General features: G+C 46.0%; 1 protein-coding gene across 1 annotated transcript in view; it reads left to right on the forward strand.

Annotated features, from left to right (window-relative positions):
- Positions 1-22,180: 22,180 nt before the first annotated feature.
- LOC120836340 (medium-chain acyl-CoA ligase ACSF2, mitochondrial) overlaps positions 22,181-24,667 on the forward strand; it is a 56,944-nt gene continuing 54,457 nt past the window's right edge. The window contains exons 1-2 of the mRNA XM_040222086.2: positions 22,181-22,300; positions 22,390-22,443. Coding sequence (XP_040078020.2) covers positions 22,196-22,300; positions 22,390-22,443 — 159 coding nt within the window. The 5' untranslated portion in view covers positions 22,181-22,195. The remainder of the gene's footprint in view (positions 22,301-22,389; positions 22,444-24,667) is intronic.

Genomic DNA, 24,667 nt, shown 5'->3' on the forward strand with positions numbered 1-24,667 from the left:
ATCTACAACTGAGAGTCAGACGCCCACTAAGGCGGACTAACTTGCGGCTGTATAAACATACACACAAGAATTTGCAATTAGACGCATAATAACAAAGAGCACAGCGTGCCGGATGCCTTTTTTTAAACCAGCGGAAGCTCGCGCGTTCTCTCTTTTGAGACGGATAGAACGGTCGCACATAAAACCCGCGTTTCTCCTACCCGGCCGCTTCCTCCTCTCATTATGTGTAGTTGGTTATAACTAAATAAGCTATAATAATGGTGTATTACTGATATTTGCTTTCAGGTTCAGTCAGGGAAAAGGAGTTTCGCGGGAACTAGAGCAAATAAATTAGCTCCGCTTAGAGTATCGGCACTCTCTTCCCCGACAGTGTTGTGAACGCCGCCATTCTGGTGCTTGTGCAGAGCAGGCGCAACTGCCGATCGTCATGATTCAAAAGTGCGACATCCTCAGCATTAGATTCGGTGTTAGGAAGCTCATGTAATGTTGCTTTGCTTTGTCGCACACTGTTTAAAGTGGAGGACGGAAAAGCGTTTCTTGTGATTTCAGATAAAGCTTCAAATAACTGGCAACCATGATTTTAAGCCACAATATGGCCAAGCGTCTCTACTCTGACGCGTAGCTTCTTTAATGACACTATTCATGCTCTTGTTCAAAAGGCTTGTAACACCTGGAGAGCCATGACGTAAGCCCCGTGGATTCCACAAGCCACTACCTTTTGACACCTGCTTCTTCCTCATTGTTCCCGCTTGTGCCAGTAAATTAGCTACGGTTCAGAGTAACGACACTTGGCCATATTGTGGCTTAAAATCAAGGTTGCCAGTTACCTGAAGCTTTATCTAAAATTACAGGAAACGCTTCTTCCGTCCCCCACAATTGTTTAAACAACCCGCGACAGAGCATTGCAATATTGCATCAGCTTTCTAGCACCGCATCTAATGCTGAGGAAGTCGTACTCTTGGATCATGACGATCGGCAGTTGCGTTTGCTCTGAACAAGACCCAAAATGGCGGCGCCCAAAACAATTTTGTGGAACGGAGTGCCGATACTTTAAAGCTCATTTAGTGACTCTGGGCATGAAGTGAACTCGGGTGTATTATTTTCCTCTTCGTCTTTATTGTTCATTGATTTCAATCGTTTCGAATAATGAACACATTCTATCACGCTACGCGTGTGTAATTATTTGCCTTAGATTTATTAACCTGACCCAGTATTTAAACTATTCATTTATCGATAGTAAATCTTCCAATATATTTTTAAATGTGAAGGTAAAAAGACACGAAGATTGATGATGATACATACGCCAACACCGCCCTCGAAAACTTTTTGAACACTAGAAATCAGCAGTTTGTCTGCTATCCGCCAGGAAGCACAACAAAACACCGAAGCAGTTTTAATTGTTTTTAAAATTAGCTAAGCTCTACACCTATTAAAAAACCAAAGCAAGTTCATTGGGGAAATTTAATACATCGCAATGTATATCTATTCCAAAAATAAATGTTATTAGGTGCCAATAAATCTGTATGATGTCCAAAAAAGATATGCGTCAAGAACAGGTAAGTTTGAAGGGCTCCTGGAGCGTTATGACTTTAAAGATGAATAAAAAAACCATCGTCCACCTCTTGAGCAAGCATTGTAGCTCTAAATGTTATAAAAGATTTTATCATAGTTTAATTATTTCCTCAGCGGCATTTGAAGTACCATGACTCGAAGCACAAAAAAGTGCTACGTTTGATATCTAAACGATATCTAAACAAAAAAAGTTTACACAACATTAAATTTTTTCCTGCATATTACCAATTATAAGCACTACATCTGTAGCTAATTTCATTGCCCTAGCGCTTGTAAATAGAAACATATTTGTTCTGAAAAATGTCAATTTTAGGGCAATATTTGGAGGGATGAAGAAAAACAAAGTAGTGTAAATACCAAAAAGGTGTATAGTTACATTCTGCTCCGATATCATCTTAACAAAACTGCTATATTGGAACCGTGCTGTCTTTAACGGATCGTTCATAAAACATGAACTAGAGGAGCAAGTGAGGGTCCGCGCCATCATATTCGCAACACTACAAACGCGCATGAACAGTAAAAACCAACACATGCATAATATCAAATGAAAGAGGATTGCATTGCCTTTCGAATGACATCAATCCCACAAAACAGTATTTAAAATGAGATGAGTAATGACCTGCCAAGAAATACCTAAACTGCCACATTCAGTTGGACCGTGGCCTTAATATATGTGCCGGAGGACTACCTAACTAATATTTTGCAACAGAGTAGCGTATATTTTGAAGAAAGCCAAAAGACGCAGCTGCTCGAAACTGAAACCGAAACCCGCGCACGGAAGTCGGAGAAGTGGAGAGGAGAGAGTGGGGAGTGGCGGAAGTTACGTGGCTACACCGGACCGTGCGCTTTTTTTTTTCACCTCTGCGTAGCAGACGAAAAGCGTGGCGGCGTAGCGGGAACTGTTTGCCGTGCGATTCTTTTGCAGTTATGTTTGTTTCGCTCGCTGTTCTGTACTTCAAGATCGAGTTGCTTTGTACATTGAGGAGTTGGAGAATGAGTAGTGAGTGGCTGTGGTGAATTTCTGTGATCGGCTCCGAAAAGAATACACCCAAGATGTTGCGTGAAGAGCTGGCTCACATGTCCTGCGTCCGAAAAAAAGTGGCATTGTGCAACAGAGTTTCCGAAAGATCAACGCGATCGGGACCAATAGCTGGCTGTGTCCGGTGATTACATTGAGTTCGCAGGTGTCAAAAAGGAAAACCGATACCATTTAGTTCAGCGATGTTTTTTCCACATCATTTGTTTGTTATTTTGTTTTGTTTGTTTCTTCAGTGATAATTGTAAAAAAAATGTAAACATCGCATAATGTTTAAAAAAGAAAAAGAAAAATAGTACGCTTTCACTGGGGATTGAACCCGGTCCTGCCGCGTGTGAAGCGGACATCTTTTCACTGAGCTACGGGGGGAAGGTTTGGGGGGAGGGGGGGGGGGTAAGAGGGGGGGGGGGGACTCTTTCCTCAGGAATAATGCAGCCGGTAAACTCTAAGTTGGAAAGTTTGCTGCCGATTTTCCTCAAGCAAAAGCGCTCCCGGGTCGAAGTCGGAAGCACTACGCATTGGCGACATTCGTACCTAGTAAAGAAATCGTACGCGTGCATATTCAACTCGAAGTACCAACTTCTTGCTTGACGTTTGCGCGAGCGATATCTTCAGCCACGAGAAGGGAGCGACGGCTCGGCGACGTCTTTTTGCAAATCGGCTTGGTTGTCGGGTGTAACGTACGGGATGAATACCAATTATTTGATAAGCCCAAAGTTTCTCTTTTAAAAGCAGACAGAGTTCGCCGGCACCGCGAACGACAGTTCTAAAGTAGAGGTCCCACGCGCGTCGTCCGCTGCCATCGCCGTCCCCGCGAGTCCCACGATACGCGAAACGACGCACGCACAGAATGCTTCCGGTTCTCGGTCGAACATTTTTTTTTTTTCAATCAACGTATTTGATGCTTTTCAGAAGCCACACAAAAATGGGTTTCATATTTTTTTTCTATTTTTAATATTGAGTGTGTGCCCTCAGTGACCAACGACTTCGATTAAATTTGGTGGTCGCGTTGAAACCTCAGAAAACGGCTCGTAACCACGAAAAAGTGAGTGAGCGAGACTCGAACCGACCAGTCCTTGATCCGCGGATTTCGGGTGAAAAGAAACCGAATTTCAAGCCGCAAATTTTGTTCTGGTATAGTTGGGCTCTCATGTGTCACGTACAACTAAAAACCCCAGCGAGCATAAATACCCTGTCAGTGTCCCTTCCACGCGCCATTGTGGCTGTGGGTCGGTGTGGGGGGAAGAATATGAGAAAGAAATTACACAGTTGTTAGTGTGCGCTATTCATGTATGTCGTTTTTCGTCTATTCTCTGCTTTAGTTTAAATCTTTATCATGTGCGTTTTTCTTGCATCTACGCAGCGCAGCAAACCATCAAAATGTCTAACCAACTAGCCCATATCCAAGCAATATTTGTATAATTAGCATCCGTGCTGTTACCGATTCTTCTTTTTCATTTGCGATTTAAATAAAATAATTGGGTTGTGTGTATGTTTATACAGCCTAAAACTTGGTCTGCCTTAAGGGGCGACGAGTCTTCCAGCTGTGGATGAGAAGTTTAGCCAGTGCAGTACAACCGCTAGCCTGGGGTCTTTAACGTGCATCGCGCAGTACTGCTACTTTACCGCACGCTGGTACGATGGGGGTGGGGATTGAACCCAGGATCATTCGTTCTGCAACGCGAGCTTTCGCTCGACGTGCTCCGAGCTGGTGTGCGCTAGCCCAACCGGCCACCGATCCCCCGATTTAAATATGATTAAACCCTTCACTGCGGAGCGTTGGGACAAATCGGAGCTACGCTGGGGAACACGCCGCCGGCGGGGGGGGGGGGGGGGGGGGGGGGGGGGTCGGAAATCTAAGAGGAGGAGGGGGGAAACACGCCGGGGCGGAGTCAAGAAAAGTTCCCTCCCCCGTTACGTCGCATCAGAGAGATTCTTGCCGAAGGCGAGCTTAGCCCCCCGGAATTCTCTGGCGGTCGGCTTTTATTTCGAACTGCCGGGCTCCGCTCGAGCTGTCACGTGACCTAGCCATTTTTCTGGCGCGCTCTTTCTCTTCTTCTAAGTAAGATTACCCCCCCCCCCCCCCTTTTTTTTTTCCGCGGTCGTCCCAGCCGCAATAAACTTTCTTTGGCAACGATGGTGGCGGTGTTTTTTGCGGTGGGTCGGGGGGTGCAGGGTTTCATGCAGGCGACTTGGACTACATCGGAGGTTGCTCGGCGTCGGTCAGTAGTGTCTTGCTGTTGCTGCACGTAGTATGAAAGGTCGGACAGTCTGCACAAGACTACGTAAGGGCCCATGTTGCGGTGGAGGAATTTGGTAGCCAAGCCCTGGTGACGTTGAGGCGTCCAGAGTAAAACAAGGTCGCATATTTCATATGAAACAGGGCGGTGAGTTTTGTTATACCGTCTGCATTGGCGTTGCTGGGATGTACGCGTGCGTAACCGGGCAAGTTGGCGCGCTTCTTCAGCACGACTCACGAGATATAGCACAGTGTCGGGAAGTTCGTCATTTTGACGGTTAGGTAGGACCGTGTCCAAGAATGTGGTTGGAGGGCGATTATGAACAAGATAAAATAGAGAATAGCCGTGAGTGTCTTGAACGGCAGTGTTGTATGCGTAAGTCAGTGGCGTACACAGGGGGGGGGGGGGGCGAAGGGGCCGCGGCCCCCACCGAAATTTTCGAGATGGGGGGGGGGGGGGGGGAGCCGGCGAGGCTACTGACTCTCGGGTTTATCAATATCAAACTTCGTGAGAAGTTGTAAAAATAAAAGGAAATCAAAAAGGCAGGGGATGCAATATGGGCCATTTATGACAGTAAAAATAATAAAAAATGTGTAGTTTTAACGTCTTTTATCTAATATGACTGGAAAATAATCAATTACCCGAATATCTTTCTTTACTTCTACTTTTATTGTTTCGGGAGTGCCCCATGTCCCTCTCACGGAGCCGCCAGGGCTGGTTTGTCGTCGCCACGGAGCGGCCCCCGTGTCCCCTGTCTTAAAGGGGCACTCAAGTGGATTATGAGATCGTCTATTTATTGTCATAACTCAATCTGCGGGCTCTAAGCATCCTAGAAATCCCAAAATTACATTCAAGGGCGGCCGATTTCCCTATTAAAAATCCAATCAAAGATCGCTGTTCTGCGCCTAGGCGCACGCCGTCAGGGGCGCTGTCGGACGGGAAGGCAGCAGGGAAGGGCGTGCGCCATCCAATCACGAGTGACGGCTTCCCGGCGGATTGATCCTTCGAACCGGCGGAGTGATCTTCCGAATGTGCGCGTATTTGATGGATCCTCGTTGGGACTCATTTTGTTTACTTCGGGTCTTGCGTCGTGCGGAGATGGACCTGCCAAATCTAACACCGTTGGAGGTGGAAATTCTTCGGCGGACGGCAGATATCAGCTCAATCTCCTACGACGCCACTCCTACGCGCGACGCCGATGCCTCGAACGCGACGGACGACAGTTCGCGATGCTCAATGTCGACACCGGAGGAAGACGACGAAACCGACGACGCAACCCAGCGGCTTGGGAACACCAACTGGTAGGTGATGAGCTGTTTATTATACCTCTCATATGTATAGCTGATGCTGGTTTTCTGTTTTAAGGTGCCAATGCAGTTGCTGCGTGCCGATGGAAACCGTCGCAGAGTGTGTCTGCTGCCGTGACTACCCGGCCGCCGTTCGCAAGCAGCAGGGCCGGCAGAGCTGCGTGACAAGCCACCCGGATTTTGGGGGGGCTGTGCCTCGATCCGGGTGTGCTACAGCTGGCCTTGTTGAACATGCGCCACTATGGTGAAACAAACATGGGGGCAACCTCGAACGAGTGAGTACAACTTCGTGTTACCGGTCGCGAAACTTGCTGTTCTGCCTCGGCCCCCGTTTTTCTTGCGTACGCATTGAAGCGGCGTGATAGCTTTGAATAGAAATCATCATTAGCGTTTAACTGCTTTTGAATGTTTTTTGCTTTGCGTGGCTGCTTTTTTCTTGTTTGCCGTGCGTTTTTGGTTCCATGCCCATGCCTTCCAAGCCGCGGGCCAAGGATAAGGACTGGTAGCTTTATGACAGCGTCTATTCTCCCGGCAGCTGGGAGAATAATTTTTCGAAATTCTACCGACGATCGCCTCCCATTGGTTGTCTGAAATCATACAACTGCCGGTAGAATGCTGATTTTCTTGTTCTTCCAACATCTCATGGAAACACGTTTCTTGGACAACTTTTCCTGGACACGTATTGTCGACGCTGACGTTTCATCGACACTCGTTACGCGAATTGCACGCTGTAGGGACACTTCATCGCGCGTGTATCCCTCGGGCCAGTGTTAAACCCCCCCTCTTCGCCTCCGCTTTCCCTTGGCGACAGTCAATGGTCCAATGGGAGTCAACTGCCGGTTGAATTTCGGGGAAATTATTCTTCTGGCTGCCGGGAGAATAGATGTTACGTGGCTTTATAGACTGACATGGAGTCAGAGTTGGACTACTGTCTCTCGTCGGTTCTTGAGGCTTCTCAAGTAGTCAGACATTGAAAGGAAAACGTAGTCAACTATTCAAACGCAAAAAAATACAAGGGGAGTCACACAGACGCCGGCAACGTCGCATTTCAATGGTTTGTTTATGGGCAAAGGCGAGCTTCTTGCCCACACTCCATTGCGCATGCGCGGCGCCGGTGGCGTCTGCTAGGGGCGCTCCAGTTTGTTTATAAACATGAGTTGGTGTATAGTTAGTTGTGCCGATCATTTGTTTGTTTGCAAATACATCACATGCACAGCGAAAGGAAACATAAAAGAGAACCATAATATATGATGGTTTTTCCGGGGAAACAATCACAAGAGAGGTGTAGATTTCAGAGTAGCGAATATTGCTTATTACATCTGATTAGTCTGGTCATTGCCTCAGGTGTATGGCTGGTGGGTGTTCCTTACATTCAATAAATGTGGACATTGTTTCAGGCGCTTCCGGTTCGCTGCCTATAGGCAGTGTGTGCTTTGGCTGTGGCGGAGACTTGGACAGAAGAACAGGCGACCACCGCCCTCCTGCATGGTCAAGGCAATTAGAGGTCACTTTGCCAGCGAAACCTACTCCGGGTTTCGGTACCCCTCCCTTTAAAAAAATAAAAGCGCTAAACAATGCATTGCCCAGCAGTCGTTCTTCGCCCAAATGTAATGTTAGGCGTTAGAACCAGATCACAACTTATTTTTGTTCAGTTCAATGTCATTATCGATTTTCATGTTTCAGCGAGAACATTGGGAGTTTTCATTGGCTGCCATCTTCTTGGCGCCTTTGAGCACTTACTGCTATACTCCGTGTCACCTAACAACCGACTGCTGTGGATGCTACGAGCCATTGAGGCGAATCCAAGGCACTTTGAGAGTTTCCCATAACCTTTGAAAAAAAGCACGTTTTTTCAAGATAATTTTTTTTACCCACTTGACGGATTTTGTGAATAACATATTATTTTTGGAACAACGCCACTAGAAACAGACGAAGGGAAAGACTGGAGAACACGAGCATGGACAGATTGTTTTCATGTAAAGCCTAGCCAAGTGCTGTGTTCTCGGAGCCAAATTGGCTAGGAAGACTCGAACACTAATTAGGAATTCTTGCTCTTATTCCTGCAATGCACATACAAGTTACCCAGTAAAAAGGCATCTTTACTTGACATTCTTTTCAGCTAAAATTGGATCTTTTGCTAACACACAAAGGGGAGAGGTGGGGATGTAGCCAAGTGTTGAGTGTGCATGTGTTGGCGTTTGCAACTGTTGCAGATGCCACTGTGTGTAACTGCACTTTCAGCATGCTCCTTGGAGCTTGGATAATCATGCAAAAGGTCGCGATAAAACAAGCCAGAGCATCAATTAGCAAGGTGTGTCAATATAATAGGTTGCTTTGTGAACAAGTCAATGATTGAAAGGAGATCCTCTTCCTTATCGTTCTCGCGGCGAGATAAGCTGCGAGCCACGCGCTTTCCACGACGGAGCCGCGTCGCCGCGTGGGCACATCACTCCCGCGTAACAAGGCGAGGAGAAAACGTAGTTCGCTCTTTTTCAAACAATAATAGCTGTATTACGTCACCTACAGCCAAACATTTGACGTTGTTGTCAAAATATAATGTGCATGTGCCTAAAAAGAGCAATAATAATAACTTTAGCAATCTTTTCGCAGTTCGCTATTTCTATTGGTCGAATTCTATGGAGGTGGTGGAGACAAGGGATGGACCCCGCAAGAGGATATAGTGCCTGTGTATTTCTATTGCTGTGAGTTTACTAGGGCGCCTTGCCATTTAGAACTGGTCATTTTTATTGACTGAAGCCCAACAAACAATATGCTTCCAAAAACAAGCTTCTCCAAAAAGCACTTGAGTGCCCCTTTAAGTGTTCCTCGAGGACCCCGCTCTGGGTGCGTACCACGGTGTAAGATACACTCTTTAGGTGTTGACACGGCGGGGCTGAACGCGGAGCGCAAGGAATCAGATAGTGTTCGTTCGACGGGCATCCGAAACGCGGCCACCGTGCCCGCGGCTGACAGTGTCGCCTGCGGCCAAACGGCGAAACTGTGTGAGAACGGAAAAAAGTATCTCGTTGCCATGACACCCCGGTACACCGTGGTCTTTCTGCACGAGCGACAACCTCGCTGGAGCTCTGCTCGTGTGGAGCATGAGGCGGCACGAGCCGTTTTTGCCGTGCCCACGGGTCGACGAGTCATCTGCCGGCGCCGCTTGAAACCATGGTGAGAAAGAGGGAGAGTGAAAAGCGAACTTTATCTGCACTGCGCGAGGAGCGCGCTGTCCTCACCTGAAGAGTATTATCTTACACCTTGGTGCGTACCATGCGCTGTGCCTCGCTCGAGCACAGCGGGGCCCCTTGATGTTTTGTAGCATTTTTTTTTTTGAGAAGCGTCGGTACTGCTCTTGCACCCCGACGAGGGGTTTTTCCTTGAAGCGGTGTCCGGCTGACGGTCGACAGTTAGGGTTGTTGCGATCGGCCTTGGCCGGTGCCGTGTCTCTTCCTTCGCCCTCTCTTTGTGCCCGCCCGACCGTCTTGTTTAAATCGGAAACCACCTGTCTGAGCCGTTGTTGATGCTGTTATGACCCGTCTCGATCTCCCTGTGTTTGTGAAGATCGACCTTGCATTGCGGTGCGGACGACGACCGAGCGAACGTCGAGACGGTTGGCATGCGATCCGAACCCTTTTCGCACGTTCGACCGAAACCGGAGAAGCGTTTCTCTTGGGCTCAAGGGCATCAGAACCGACGTTCCCGTCGGTGTAATTTGTCTACGGCGCCTGCCTTGCGTATGCCTTCCCCGAGAACGTTGCCGTCGGTGTGTTCTGTCTACGGCGTCTGCATTCCACGGAGGCGTCTGCATTCTACGAGAACGCCAGACAGAATCCGACCCTGAACAGATGGACAGTCTGTTGTGCCTGAGTCTACCGTACGCGAGACCCTACGAGGCGTCCTCAATTCGGAGAAGAATAACGACCGAGCATCGGGGCCGAGAGGAGGAGGCTGACGTCGAGGCCAACTTTGGAATGCGGCACGAACCAACCAATGGCACGGCAGCTCCAGAACACCGATTTTATTATATAAGGACCTATTCGCTGCCCATTCGGTGCTCTCCGACGATGTAGAAACTTCTGTATATATGTAATTAAACAGAGTTCATCGTGAGAGACCCTCCCGTCTCCTGCTGATGTTCCTGCCTGGAGTCAGTTTGCGATCCCTGTCTTCACCTGGCCCTGCCTGAGGCTGCCTCGGGAACTCCCCGGTCGCAAAAGGGCGAACGTTTTTAGGAGTTTTGGGGGGTCTATGCACGTGTCCTTTTTTAATTGAAAAAAAAAAAAATTGGGTTGTGTGCGTGTTTATACAGCCTAGAACTTGGTCTGCCTCACAGGGGCGACGAGTCTCCCAGCTGTAGATGAGCAATTTAGCCTGTGCGGTACAGCCGCTAGCCTGGGGTCTTTAACGTGCACCACGCAGTAGTGATACACGACCGCACGCCGGTACGATGCTCATCCAGATCGAAACGGGCAGAAGTAGGGATTGAACCCAGGATCCCTGGGTTCTGCAGCGCGAGCTTTCGCTCCACGTGCTCCGAGCTGGTGTGCGCTAGACCACTCGGCCACCGATCCCCTTTCTTAATTGGATTTTCTATTGTATGTGTTTGTTTTGAACCGCGTGGCTCCCATTGGTCTAAAAAGAGCGATATCTTATTGGCTCCTCGGATGGCGGAAAAAGTCTTAGAAAAGTGAACATAGGCGCCTAAAGGCGCGGGATTTGCGGTTCAAGGTTCAAGTGCGGAAGTTGTAATCGGCAGTTTGAGAATCGCGCGAGATGGGGGCGCGAGTGTGCGACCTGCTGCCTCAGGACGAGAGCCAAGTGCAATATGTGAGCGTGTAAACCATTTTGCATCGTCCCTTTGTTGCGTTGTGTGACTTCCTTGGCTTTCTTTTGTGAGCGGACTTCGGAAACCTTAGAAATCGACACCAACGAACATATCACGTGAGATTTTTGTTGGTTAGATCAGGTTAAGATAGGGAGTACTTTATGGTTGAGCAGCTTTCCAGTGCTTATCGTCTATTCATCAAGATGTTCCGCGTTTCTACTTATGCATCATTGTTTTATCAGCCCCGATGGCTGGAGGCTTTGTGCATTGGAGACGTGCTTCATAAAATATTTGTTTTTATGATTCTTGTTTTCTGCTTACTCTGGTGCCTTCTTTTGACGTGACTTGTAAATAAAAACAAAGTAAAATGCAAATGCCTTCCTGGTGGGGAATTTCCGGGGCATCATTTTTATGCATCATAATCAACCCAAAACCAATATGACAACTTTATTTTTATTATTTAATAGAAGAATGCATAGTTATTAAAAAAAATTAACATGCTTTTATTTTCTCTTTGACTTTCGTTTCTTTTTATCTTCTCCCCCTTTACTCTCGCCCTACTGAAAAAAAAACCCATTTGGCGCCTATATGAAAATAAACGGGTCCATACCGATAACAGTTTAACCATACCGGTCACCAGTTTGTCAAAGGGGTCGCCCGTATGGCTCAAAGGGGTCCCCCGTATGAGCCATAACGGTCACCTATTTGGACAAAGAGGTCACTCCTTTGGCAAACGGGTCGCTCGTCTGGGTAAATGGGTCGCTCGTCTGGGCAAATGGGCGACTCGTTTGGGCAAAGTTGTCGCACGTTTGCGCAAACCGGTGACCATGTTGCAAACTGTACCTGTTTAATCAAACGGCTCTCCGGAGCCCGTTTGATATTGAACGTACAGATCGGCGGCGTGGGCATGCCTAGCGTTTCAGCCGTGGCAGCCAATGTTTCCGGAAGTCTGGGAGCGCCGGTTCCTCGATTTCAGATCGTCGGCGTAATGCAAGTAATTATATTTATATTTCAATTGCGCCGTTCGCTTATACTGCAACTAAAACTAACACCTTTTTTGTTGCTGTTTTACGTAAAGGCGCGACGTTGGTGAGCCGATATTTTTGACAGAACTTTAAAACTTTGTCCATCTTTGTTGCCTCAATTTACTTATTCAGCTCGAATCTCTCTCGCAGAAGACGCGACCGCGTGAAAGAATGTACGTCTAGACTCCGTTTCACTTTAATTCAAGACGCAGCGATGGTAGCACGCGTACATGCGGCTGCAAGAATATCGAGCATTGCGAGAGCACGCCCGCCGTTGCAGCAGTCAAGCTACGAGCTCGCGCTGAGTACTTTCTTCGCTCGGGCGCAAGCCGAGCTTCTGGCCGCCCCGCCTAAGGTTCGAGCGTGCTAAACTGCGCGCACGCGTGCACGCGTGTTTCTTTTTCGAGGTTACAAAGACACATCTCACTGGAATGCCTCGGGACAGGGAGAGGGGCTGTCCCGGTGGTCCCGGCGCCTTGACCTCGCCCTCTCCCTCCTCTCTCGTCACCCCTGTCACGTGACCCGCAGCAACGCGCGAGCTGCACGCTGATAAGCATAGAGATCCGGAAGGGTGCGCCTGACAGCCGCTTTTTTCTTTGTCTGCTTGTTGCCATTTTCAGCTCGAACTTCGCGCGTCCACCTGCTTCGATCTGTCGCCTTACCCTGCGGTCTTATTAGGATGTCTCTCGACAACGTATTGGATGAGCACCAAAGCTCTCAGTGTTCGAAAAGTCCTACGCCTATATCGGCAACAAGCGATTCTTCAAAGAAGTCAGGAATTCTTGCGGTTTGGTTGGGTTTGGCAAATGACAGCTTGTGCGCCACATCGTGTTGAAACTTCCAAGGAGCCGTTCCTTCTCGTTTGTGCTTGTGTGGTGTCCTGCTTTTGACCGTGTCGACAAATATCACGGATTACATCTTTCAAGTCCGCTATTTTTATGGTAAGTGCACTGCAACCTACTTGGCAACGATTGACCATTCTTCTACTCGTACTCTTCCAGATTATCTATATAATTAGAGCGATGCTATATGCACTACGCAGTGCACTTTGGACGGAAATTGCTATATGCACTACGGGGAGAGCTCATGCCGCTCGGGCCACCAATTTTCGAACTGCGCGTGTATCACTGGGGAGCTCGTTAACCCAGCCCCCCGCCTGCGTTCACGCCGCTTCGCGGCGACAGTATGCGGCTGCTAATTAGAAAAGTTAACCAGTACACGCCGCTCCGCGGCGTCCAGCCGGCAACCCAAGCCCCGCTGTCCCCGATCTGCGAAGTTTCGTCGACAACATTCGGTGTTTTTTTTTTTTTTTTTTAGTGTTCATCGCAAAAAAGAAATATAAATATCGCCAAATGCCTCGACAAAACAACGTTCAAGAAAAAAAGAGAGAAAAAAAAAAAAGGGTAGGCTTACCGCGATTTGAACACGCGTCCACTTGCATACGAAGCGGACACCCTAACCCCAACGATATGCCACCGGTTGGAAAACTCGTTGTGATCATTCATTTTATACGAGACATATGTAGTGCATATAGCAATTTCCGGCCGAGCTGCACTCCGGAGTGCATATAGCATTACTCATATAATTATGCAGCCTCTATTCTGGCGGCAGCCGGGCGAATGATTTCCCGAAAGTCTACCTTCATAGTCTAGAATTACCTCGGTTTTTGTTTGGTTTGCTATCTTCTCAGTTGTATAAAAGCTTAGAGTACCTCTCACATTTCACAGATCGCTTGCAAGTTTGTACTTGTCTACAGAAGACGTAATAAACATTGAGAAGAATTGAAAACAATCTTTTGTGTCTGTTTTCCTGTTCATTTGCAAGCACCTACGTGAGCACATTTGTTCTACGTGTTTCCCCCATGTCATAAATAGGTTTATGAGTTTCGGAACGTCTTAAATAAGTTTAAGATAACCAACCCACCAGACGATTCCCATTTAGGGCTAGCGCATAATTTCCCGATTCGAATGGCACGTTCAAATGTGTGGTCACGTGCAAGGTCGAACGGGCACCTGTATCAAATGGCGGCCGTTTCGAGCGGGTACCGTTTCAAACGGCTACCCGTATCCCATAATCACGTTTGATCCAAACGGGTCGACAAGTTTGCACCCGTTTGATTTACCAGTTTGCCACCCGTTTGAATTTCAAATGGTTTTTTTCAGTAGGGCGTTGGGCCAGCCCCCCGCGAAATAAAATCCTGCGTACGCCACTGGCGTAATTAACCAACGGAAGAACAGCATCCCATTGGCGTTGAAGACTGGACATACGTGAAAATCATATCGGCAATGGTGCGATTGAAATGTTCCACCAAGCCATTTGTTTGTGGATGATATTGCCACGGGTGGTGACCAAAAAACAATAAACAAACAGGAAGAAATAAACGTTTAATGTGGCGAACTTGTGCCAAAAATAAAAGGGTACAAAAGATAATAACAGAGCGTCACTGGCGTCGAAGTCGGCGTAGCAGCAGAGTCGAACGCTGGGACGAAACTGACCCCGCTCGCCTTTCGGAATCCCCCCTTATGTACCATCGAGGGTTTCTGGATCGTTCGGCGTAGAAGGTTCGGCGCGTAGAACATTCTAACCTCGAATCAGCAATCGATTGCACTCCCCTTGGTTTGTTTATAGGGAATTTTTTTACGACTGAATAGCGCTGGTTAACACCCGTACTCAAAACTTAGTACCTGTAAAAGAATAAAAAAAGAAAGAAAACAACTGCAACCTATTTTTAGCTTGTAGCAGCAGTAATAAAATGCATTGAGTAACGTAACTGTGTTGCCTGTTGCTGTTCGAGAAAGGTAACAAGTGCATTACTGTCATTACGGAAAAAAAGTAACCCGTGACCAGAATGCTCAGGGCACTGGAGCGTATAGTTCCGCACGCGGCCTCGTCACAAAACTGGTGAACGTATCCGTCGTCTGGATTGAAAGTTGGTCTATGATGCTTTCTGCAGAAGGGGACTCAGCCAACTCAGCTACTTCCACAAGCCTGGAAAGCAGCCCTTGCTCCCGTGGACCCTGGCAGACGTATTGGACAAGACGGCAGACGCCAAAGGAGACAATAAGGCGATTGTGTCCTGCCACCAGGGAATTACCAAGACATACACCGAGTACCGAAATGACGTCAGTACTATTTTCTACCGCTATGGATTTTTCTTTCGGAAATGGAGCTGGCGTAGTAAAGGCACGCAAATCACACGCGCGAATAATCAATCGAAAATTGCACGAATCCGGAACGTACGAAAATTGTAGAATACTATCATCGAGAACTCGAAGAATTTGCTGCACGTAACTATAATATATGGCTTCGTTAAAGGCACATTTGAGATTCATGTGCAATAAATACTAAACTAGTTAATTCTTTTCAAACTATTTTTATTTTAAGAATTTCTTGAGATTTCCGCATGTTTTTTCGCTCATCTGTTTCGGATAGACGCTTACAGTACTCATTATAAGCAACCGACTTACTCGCAATCAATTTATTTTTGAAGCAATTTTGTTATCCTTTATATACACTTATCAGAAAGTAATCACAAGTGTAATATGAAAACTTCTGAAAGTATTTATAACCGTCACTATTTTCCCTCCCTTTTTTATGGCTCCCTGCGTTTCTGCAAGTTTCCTTCCAAGGCATCCTCGACCCAAGTTTCGGACAGAAGAATGCTTTGCCGAAATTAGGGGATTAAAAATCGTATTTTATAATTCGGTGATACTAACCAAATAATGTAGAGTACGAAAGACCCATTTTCAAAACGGTAGAACAAATCTGCCGTTTCAAAAAATCTTAAGTGATCGGAAAAGTGACGGTTATTTGTTTTTAATTAACGACCAATTACTTTTCTTCTCAAGTAATATAATTGAATAATTTTGAACCACAAGCAATTATAATTGTAATCGTGTACTTTTTTCGAGCTATATGTACAAGACTGGTCATAAACTCCACAGGAATGTTGGGCCTATAGCCAAGCTGTGAACGGAGTATTATTTTTGGTCGAATTTAGAACATGTTCTTCGGACCTGTTTTATCGTTATACTAGCATTTACTGGGGTTGACCATTCTTAAATTTTAGGTTGTCAGATATTCGGTTCTTCGCGGAGTTTAGCCCGTGTAACATTCGCAATTCTATATACCTGGGATTAAAAATAAAGCTGATTTGGTCCATGAGTGTTTCATAAAGTAAAAAAGTACAGATTTCTATTTTTATTGCAAGCAGAATTTATAGAGAAGTTTTAAGATTACAATCTCCACTATTATTAAAACACTTGCTCTTTCTTGTAAATTCCGAAAAGCCCCAGAATAAGCTGAAAACCGGAACAGCATGGCTAGCGCAAACGCACGCTTAGATCAGACTTTGTTGTGTCCGAGGAATAGAACAACACTGATTCCTTGTCTTGTACGGACGTTGACGAAACTCCTCTTTTATTGTTCGTCGGAGAGTAGAGAGGAAGCAAGGGCAGTTAGTCTGTCCTCAGGAAAGCTGACTTGGCCTTCTGCATACTATTGTGAAGTATCCCGGAGGATTATTTTATCAACAACCATTTCCCCGGTGAGAGAATCATTTTTCTAATATCTTGTGCGGGTAGCAGACAACACTGCGTTCCTGTACTCTGTCTACTGGTAAGGTGGCAGGTCGGCGGGTGCACCGTATTTGTTGGACAAGTGCATGGACAGTCGGGTTTGGCAAACCTGATCACACTTCCTACGCGAAATATCGCGCCGAGAGGGGGGTCCGGCGATACAAGGCAGGCGTTTGATTGGTCAGGCGAGAACGAAACGTCCATTTCCCTGTCAGCTTAGCGGAGTCGCAGACCTCAGCAGACGCTTACTTCCGCCGAGAGGGATAGTGTGGGGGCGATGGTAGAAAGTCCAGAGCAGCTCAGAATCGCGGATGTTGCGCGGATCATAGAGTTATTATAATGTACGCTAGGGGTTCAACTGGTGCTAGTGTGCTGTTGCAAATTGAAGCAGAAAGAAAATAGTCCAAAATTGACTTCCGGTAATGCATTTCTACGGAAAAAAGCGAGTGCATTTCGTCTCTGCGCTCGATTATAGGAGCAAATATCACGCATAATTCGTACCTACTAGGCACATTGGAACATTTCCCAGACACGCGGGTGAAATAATTGGTCAGTTACGGTGTTTTTATTTTAAAATCGTGGCATGGAAAACGGTGCTAAAACAGCTTCGTACATGCATTTATGTGCACTCTCGGACACTGTTAGCGCGAGCACGGCGTCGGCAATTTCCAGCATGGGGGATATACGTGCCAAACGTACGAACGACATGTGGAAAACCAAGAGAGACGGCAAGAATTATGCAGTAACACTGGATAATTAACTCCTTGTGCTTGCAGACGATCAAAATAAATTGAAAGTCACGTAATATAGTCAGATTTGCAATAAATAAGTACTGTTTTATTCTTTCTGCTCATGAATATATGCGAAGATTTGGATGCATGTTTTTGCGTAAAAAGAGAGGAACAAACAGGAGCGCAACAACAAACTATTTTATATGCGAAGATACTTGTTCTATGTTCAAATCATCAACCGCACTCTCCAAATGTTTGCAAATAGGGGGAAGCCAGAGAACAGGTGCGCGATAAAATTGCCCAACATAGGAAATATTAAGAAAACACACATTCCGTAGCCCACGTACCCAGGCAGCACACGATATTGGGCCAACATTGGAATTGATGGGACAAAGAATGGCCCAACAATGGCCCAACTGAGCCATGTGTTTACCAATATTGGAATTACCTGGGCCAATAATGGACTATCATAGCCAATGTTTTTCCAATATTGGTGATGCACTGGAATAAGCTGTCCAATATTGGACTGTGAAAGCCAATGGCTTCCCAATATTGGATAAATGCTGGCATAACCTGTCCAATATTGGACTGTCAAAGCCAATGGTTTTCCAATATTGGATATATGCTGGCATAAGTTATCCAATATTGGACTGCCAAAGCCAATGGCTTTCCAATATTGGATATATACTGGCATAACCTGTCCAATATTGGACTGTCAAAGTCAATGGTTTTCCAATATTCGATATATGCCGGCATAAGTTATCCAATATTGGACTGTCAAAGCCGATAGGTTTGCGATATTGGATATATGCTGGCATAAACTGTACAATATTGGACTGTCAGAGTCAATGGCTTTCCAATATTGGATACATGCCAGCATTAGCTGTCCAATATTGGACTGTTAGAGCCAATGGCTTTCCAATATCGGATGCATGCTGGCGTAAGCTGGTCAATATTCAACTGTCAAAGCCAACAGCTTTCCAAGACCAACTCATGCTGGCATAAGCTGGTCCAATAGTGGACTGCAAAAGCCAATTTGGATTTCCAATTTTGGAAGTATGCTGACCTGTGCTGGTCATATTGCACTGCCAAGGCCAAGGGCTTTCTAATATTGAATGTATGCTGTCATATGCTGTTCAATATTGGAGTGTTAAAGCCACAATTTCCAGTATTGGAAATACAGGGATGAAACTGGGCAAAGCAGCTTTGGAGAAATTTTGGGAGCAGAAAAAAACTTTTCATGCAGGCTAGCAGCAAAAACGAGGTCTTGGAGCAAGTTGGGACCAGCATTCGTCAGTTTTAAGAATTAAAATAGAGGCTAAATGTCACCTGGTTTTCAAAACTCAATGAAATATGGCATATAGATAACTTAATCAATGGGAACTCAACAGTGGTTTAATTAACCTTTTATTTGAAACATTTTTCACAAACTTACATGAAAATTAGACAAATCATATAAAGCAAAACTGCACGACAGTGCGACACGTGATGGAACCAACTTGCAAAGTGGTAAAAGTAAGCAAGCAGATACATATATACTGCGCCTCGATCTGGCCGGCCGCGCTCGCTCTGCGGAAATGTGAGCGTGGGACTCTCGAGCCCCGTTACCTTACTGATGCTGCAAGACGCTACTTTGTTGTCGCGAATCATTTGCTCTTCGAACGGTCGCGAAGCTGTTGCGCCCGGCGTACCCTACGCAGCATATTTCAGAAACCGTTCGCGCAGCATCGCAACCTTCTTACTGCGAGCGTCGGTGATTCATTGTGTGTTGAAAGTCGGACGATGTGCTGTTCGAGGTGTCTTTTATGTGCAACTCTTTCGTAAAAAAATTTGAAGTTTAAAAACGCGAACCTAACAGTGCACAAACAGTTTTAAATTTATTGATAAAAAATATATTTATATATTTATAGATATATTTGTGTACATCGTGCGCAAAAAATAGTCGCGCTTAGTTCCTCATTCTAAATTATAATGTAAGTTATACGACGCAAAACATACTGTCGTCACACTTGCCCCGTTTAGAACCACTTTTGGACTGGACAGTTTCTTTAGAAGTTCGAAAGCTGACCTTCAAAGAGCTGTCCTGTTAAATCGGTAATGACAGCAAGGTAGACGCTATGCGTGTTTAAGGCCAATCCTGTCTCCGGTTAGGGTCACGTGACTACTGTCTCAAAGCTGGCGATAAGGCAGAGCACGGAACCTGCCTAAAGCACAAGGTCACGCATAACTTCTACTGCACTATCAACCTTGGGTAGAAGTGACAAATTCTCTCGCTCCGTTCATTGTTGAGATGCCCCTGAAGATAAGCCTTTGTAAGCGCACCCCACCCCCGTTCTGGCCTGCTTGCTTTGTACTCCTTCTCTCTTTTTTCTCTCTCTCCCTAAGCTGAAGGCGCGGTTGCTGTGCGTACTCGCCGGACTTGAATCCGCTCTCTGTGCGCGGGTAACGGCAGAAGTGTGATCATGTGGTTTGACGGATGACACATTACCCGTTGACAAACTCGCAATGCCTGCGTCGCAAGGACCGGACCTAGTTTCGCGCGTGATGCGGCCTGCGGGGTGCAGGCCCGCTGTGGATTTCGCTTTTGTGGTAAATGGTATCTCGTTCGAAAAGTCCTACCCGTGTCGGTTTCTTGAAAGAGGCCCAAGACATTTATGTGAACAGTTTAGTGTCCGGTTCGGCAAATGGCAGCCTGTGCTACATTGTGTTGAATCTTCACGGATCACTTCCTTGTAGTTTTTGTGTGTCAGTGGTTGTTCTGCAGTGCACCCCGTGTTGACATATAAGTCGGATTACATCTTTCAAGTCCAGTATTTTCAACGTAAGTGTGCTGCAACCTACTTGATGATCATTGTCCGTTCTTGTATGGGCAATCTTCCGGATAACCTCTAGAATTGGGGATTGCCTATCTCCTGGCAGCTGGGAGAATAATTTTCCCGCAATCTTACCGACAGTCGCCTGCCATTATCTGTCTGAAATAATGTCACAACCGCAGGTAGAATACTGACTTTTTTATTCTACCTGCGTTTCACAAAAACACGTTTCGTTGCCATCTTTCTGGTCGATATTTACGTTTCATCGACATTCGTTACGCGAATTGCGCGCTGTAGGGGCATTTCGTCGCGCGTGTATTCCTGAGGCGCGTGCTCACCGAACCAGCCCACCCTTTCACGCCGCTTCATGCTAATCTGAAGCGGTTCATTGCAACAAAAAAAGGAGAAAAGAAAGCATATTTTGAGTTTTTTTATGAAACATCGCGTGTTGATGAAACGATCTGTCTATGAAATGTAGTTCGATGAACTGATTGCACCGCCAATGTGGGGCGACTAGTGGTAGAATTTTGGCGAAACAATTCTGTCAGCTGCCGGGAGACTGGACACTACCCAAGAATTACCCCGGTTGTTGCTTGCTTTGCAGTCTTTTTAATTGTATCACAGCTGAGTAGTACCTCTTCACATATTACGAATTGCTGTGATTGTGCTTGTCTACAGAATAAGCTGTGTGTAATAAACTGTTAGGAGATTTCAAAACAATCCCTTGTGTCTGTTTACCTTCCTTTTTGCAAACAACTTTGCGAGGGCACTTGCTAAGAGCTGGGCGAGTGCAACGATGGCCAAAAATCAGCATGACGGCCAACATTGGATAGGGTCGCGCTTCCAGTGTTGTCCAATATTACGCCGGTCTTCGCCAATGTGGGAGCACCTTGGCTGGAACCATGGTTTAGCGATGGCCCAACATTGGCACCAATGATGGGCCAACATCGGCTGGAACGATGGCTGAACATTGGCCCTACATTGGCACCGATCACTGGGCCAACATTGGAAAGGGTAGCGCTTCCAACATTGTCCAATATTGAGGCCGGTCTTTGCCAATGTTAGGCCAATGTCGGACCGACATTGGTGTGCTGCCTGGGTACTTTATTCTTTACGTTTCGAGCGTTTTTTTTTAAACACTCGTAAAGATGCACGACGGGGTCATTTTCATATAGTGAGAGGACACGCATATTATCAATATATAAGCGCCAACGGAATGCTGGCGAACTTTGAACGCACTCTACATTCCTTTCGATCGTTATTTGGCTTAGAATCGTCGCTCGTTTCTACATCCCTTCCATGGAACAGAGGTTTGGGCCTGAAATATAGCGAAGTTTAACATTATTCAGTGGTAAAGGAAAAATGCTGTAACTAAAGCAATTACACTTTCACAATATTAATAAAGGATCATACTATCCGGTACAACCGAAATAACAAAAGTTATTTTCTGGCGACGAAAGAAAATTCACGCGCGTTTTCCCATAGGAATACACAGGAAGACTGGAAAAATAGACTGCATGCTGTCTGCTTCAATTTGCAACCGGATATCCCGTAGACACTAGCGCCAGCTGAACCCCTAGCGTTTATTGTAATAACTCTACGGCGCGGATGCTCCGTGGAAGCGCGGAACGGATGTCGGCCGCTGGGAAAAGCGTGCAATGGCTACGCCTCCCCCTTCTAGCTCACCATGACCCTGTCGAATGTTGTCATATTTGAGATCATTGTTCGCAGTGCATGGTGAGAACTCGCTCCCTTTTATCTTCTGCCAAGAACAGGTATCTTGATTTTGTGGAATCCACCTTTATGTATGTTCAACGTGCATTCCATCAATGCCGTACCGTTGTTCTTATCAAACGACGTATAAGATCTACTTTAGAGCATGTGCTGCGAACAACGACCTCAGATATGACGTCACGATGTAACAAGATGGGGGTAAGATAGAAACAGCCGAGAAATATCACGAACTGATGGCTATTGTTGCTCTGAACTTTCATTAGTCATTCATTGGTTTTAGACGATACAGTGCTTTTTTTTTCTCGCAGATAAACCAGTTTGCAGCGAGCTTGATGTCCCTCAATCTTCCTGTCGGGTCCATGATCGGCATCATGGCGCCGAACCTGTACGAATGGGGGGTGGTCCAGTTTGCGGCCGCCAAGGCGGGACTCGTTCTGGTAGGTCGTCTTGTACCATAACCCAGCGGGACCAAGCATTAAAACCTGTTGGCATTTACATCTTTTTTTTTTTTTTTTTTGTTATTCAGGTTAACATCAGCACAGCCTACCAGGTTCCCGAACTTAAGCATTGCCTGAACCATGTGAGTTGATCGCCGATTCGTCGATATGCACCCGCTTTTTTCTTTTCTATTTTTTTTTCTTCTAATTGTGAATAAGGCTTCGTTCTAGAGCTTCTAAGGGGATACAGTTAGCCTTTGGGTGTATTCTAAGTACTCAGGTGGGGGATACAGACATGTGTAAAATAAACACCAGCAGGCACCAGTCACGGCATCGAATCACTCCGCGGACCAACCAGGAAAGGTAGTACCACGACGAACTATGTGATGTCAGCGCAACGTGCGCCTTGGTAGTGAACAGAAACTGTAAAAAGGAGCTTCATCAAGCTGCAGAATTGCAGCTTGATGAAGCCGATTACCTCCTACTGGCAGATCGGTCAATAGGGATAATACAAACTTGTTATTCAGAAAAAAAGAAATCAGTGATATATCAAATACTTTCCTGTTAAAGTATTTAGATATATAGATAAAAACACTTATCAGCAAAAATATTTTGCTTATAGCTATTTTTATTGTATCAATACAGCGTTTTTTCGTTTCTTTCTAAACCGTGTAAAATAAATCAGTGTTTAAACTGGTTCCCACGAACGTACGTTTTCTAAGTTTTCTTACTTTTTTCTTTTTTTTTCATTTTAGAACAAACCTTTTTTTTACTATTTCAAGAAAAAGAACTCTTTTCTGCAGGTTTTTACGAAATGAGACTGTGCATTCAAATTGTTCGAAATATAAAGTAGGTTTGTTTACAAACAAACGAGAACAGACAATAATATTACTTTTACAGAAATTCAACCAGAAAAACATAAGACAGAAAAAGAATTTATTTTAAATGTCTAGCCAAGATTCCTTGTTTTCTACTCGGGGATTTTGTTTGAGAGTGCAAGCTTGAAGGTTATGCACAGCAGGCCTATGAAAGCAATGAAAGCGCGCAGTATAGTTGTTTTGGCAAGGACGCGATGTTCAGAGTTCTAAGGTTCAATACAGAAAGAGCTTCGCCGTCCAACTTTTCAGCAAGTTCACACACTTGTGTTCGACTACGACCGACAGCGCTACGACTTCTTGTGGTCCACCGCGACGCGTCGCTCGTAGTGTGGAAGTAGCATGTCTGTAAGATGGCGGCAATGAAGGTTCTCTATTTGAAACGGGAGCTGAAAGCACTGGATTTTTCATTCAGTGGTAACAAAAGCAAGCTCCTGGAACGCTTACAAACCACCGAGGAAGCTCCCATGGATATGCCTACAGGTGTCCGGTGTTGTAATCTTGCTGTAAGACTCCTGGGAAACACAATGGTAGCTAACGAAGAAGACGTGTTTTCCGAGGACATTTTCATTTTCCACATGGCGAGACAAAGATTTAGAGAAGACCATGTGGGCTGCGCGGCTGGACGTTTCAGAGCCACGAACCACATCTACTTCCCAAGGAACCCAATGCGAGCCTCTTCTGATCTCGCGGCACATTCCAGCTGACGCACAGACCCTGGACATTATGTAACACAGTGAACAGAACAGTGAACAAAAAGACAATGACAGAGTGAAGAAACATGCACAACACACAAGTGCTTGTGTGTTGTGGAAGTTTCTTCTCTATGTCCTTGTCGTTGTGTACACTGTTCTGTTCACTAAGTCATCATAACAACTCGCCCAACTTACAACACTTCGGCAGTTTAGAATGCCAGTTCCTCACGCAATGTTCCCAGCCTACCCTGCCCCTGGCTGCTGACCAGAATACCAAGATTTGCATCGACGAATGGCAGAACAGCAAGGCTGATAAGGACTGCATTGTCGATCCCACGACGTTCTCCACGGAGCTGATTGTGAAAGATGGAAATCTGAAACCTACGGGCAACGGGTCTTTTTCAGCCAATATGCGAGGTGAGGCTACGCCTACCAACTTGGGGTGGACAGAAGACAGTACGAGCTGTCCTTGCAGCTGTGTTTTGCATTACTGGATTGTGCCCGAAAATCCAGTGAAAGTCGGATTGAAGAGCTGGAACAAAAGCTGAGCAAGTTGACACACCATCTGGATCGAATGGTTGTAGACAGAGAAAAATTTGGCAGAGAAACTTAAGACTGCTTACGTGTGGAAAGCGAGAGAATTAAAGTCCCTTTGGTGAAATGGCTTAGATTGATGCTTTCGACATGAATTAAAGTTCTTTCCGCTGATTCCGTGTGTGTGTTTGCGTATACGTATATGACGTCGCGTCGAGGGTCCATCGCAGGAGACACAGCACCGATAAAATCTGAAGATCAAG

Source organism: Ixodes scapularis, unplaced genomic scaffold (genome assembly GCF_016920785.2).
Source record: "Ixodes scapularis isolate PalLabHiFi unplaced genomic scaffold, ASM1692078v2 PGA_scaffold2__306_contigs__length_199485367, whole genome shotgun sequence".
Lineage (NCBI taxonomy): Eukaryota > Metazoa > Arthropoda > Arachnida > Ixodida > Ixodidae > Ixodes > Ixodes scapularis.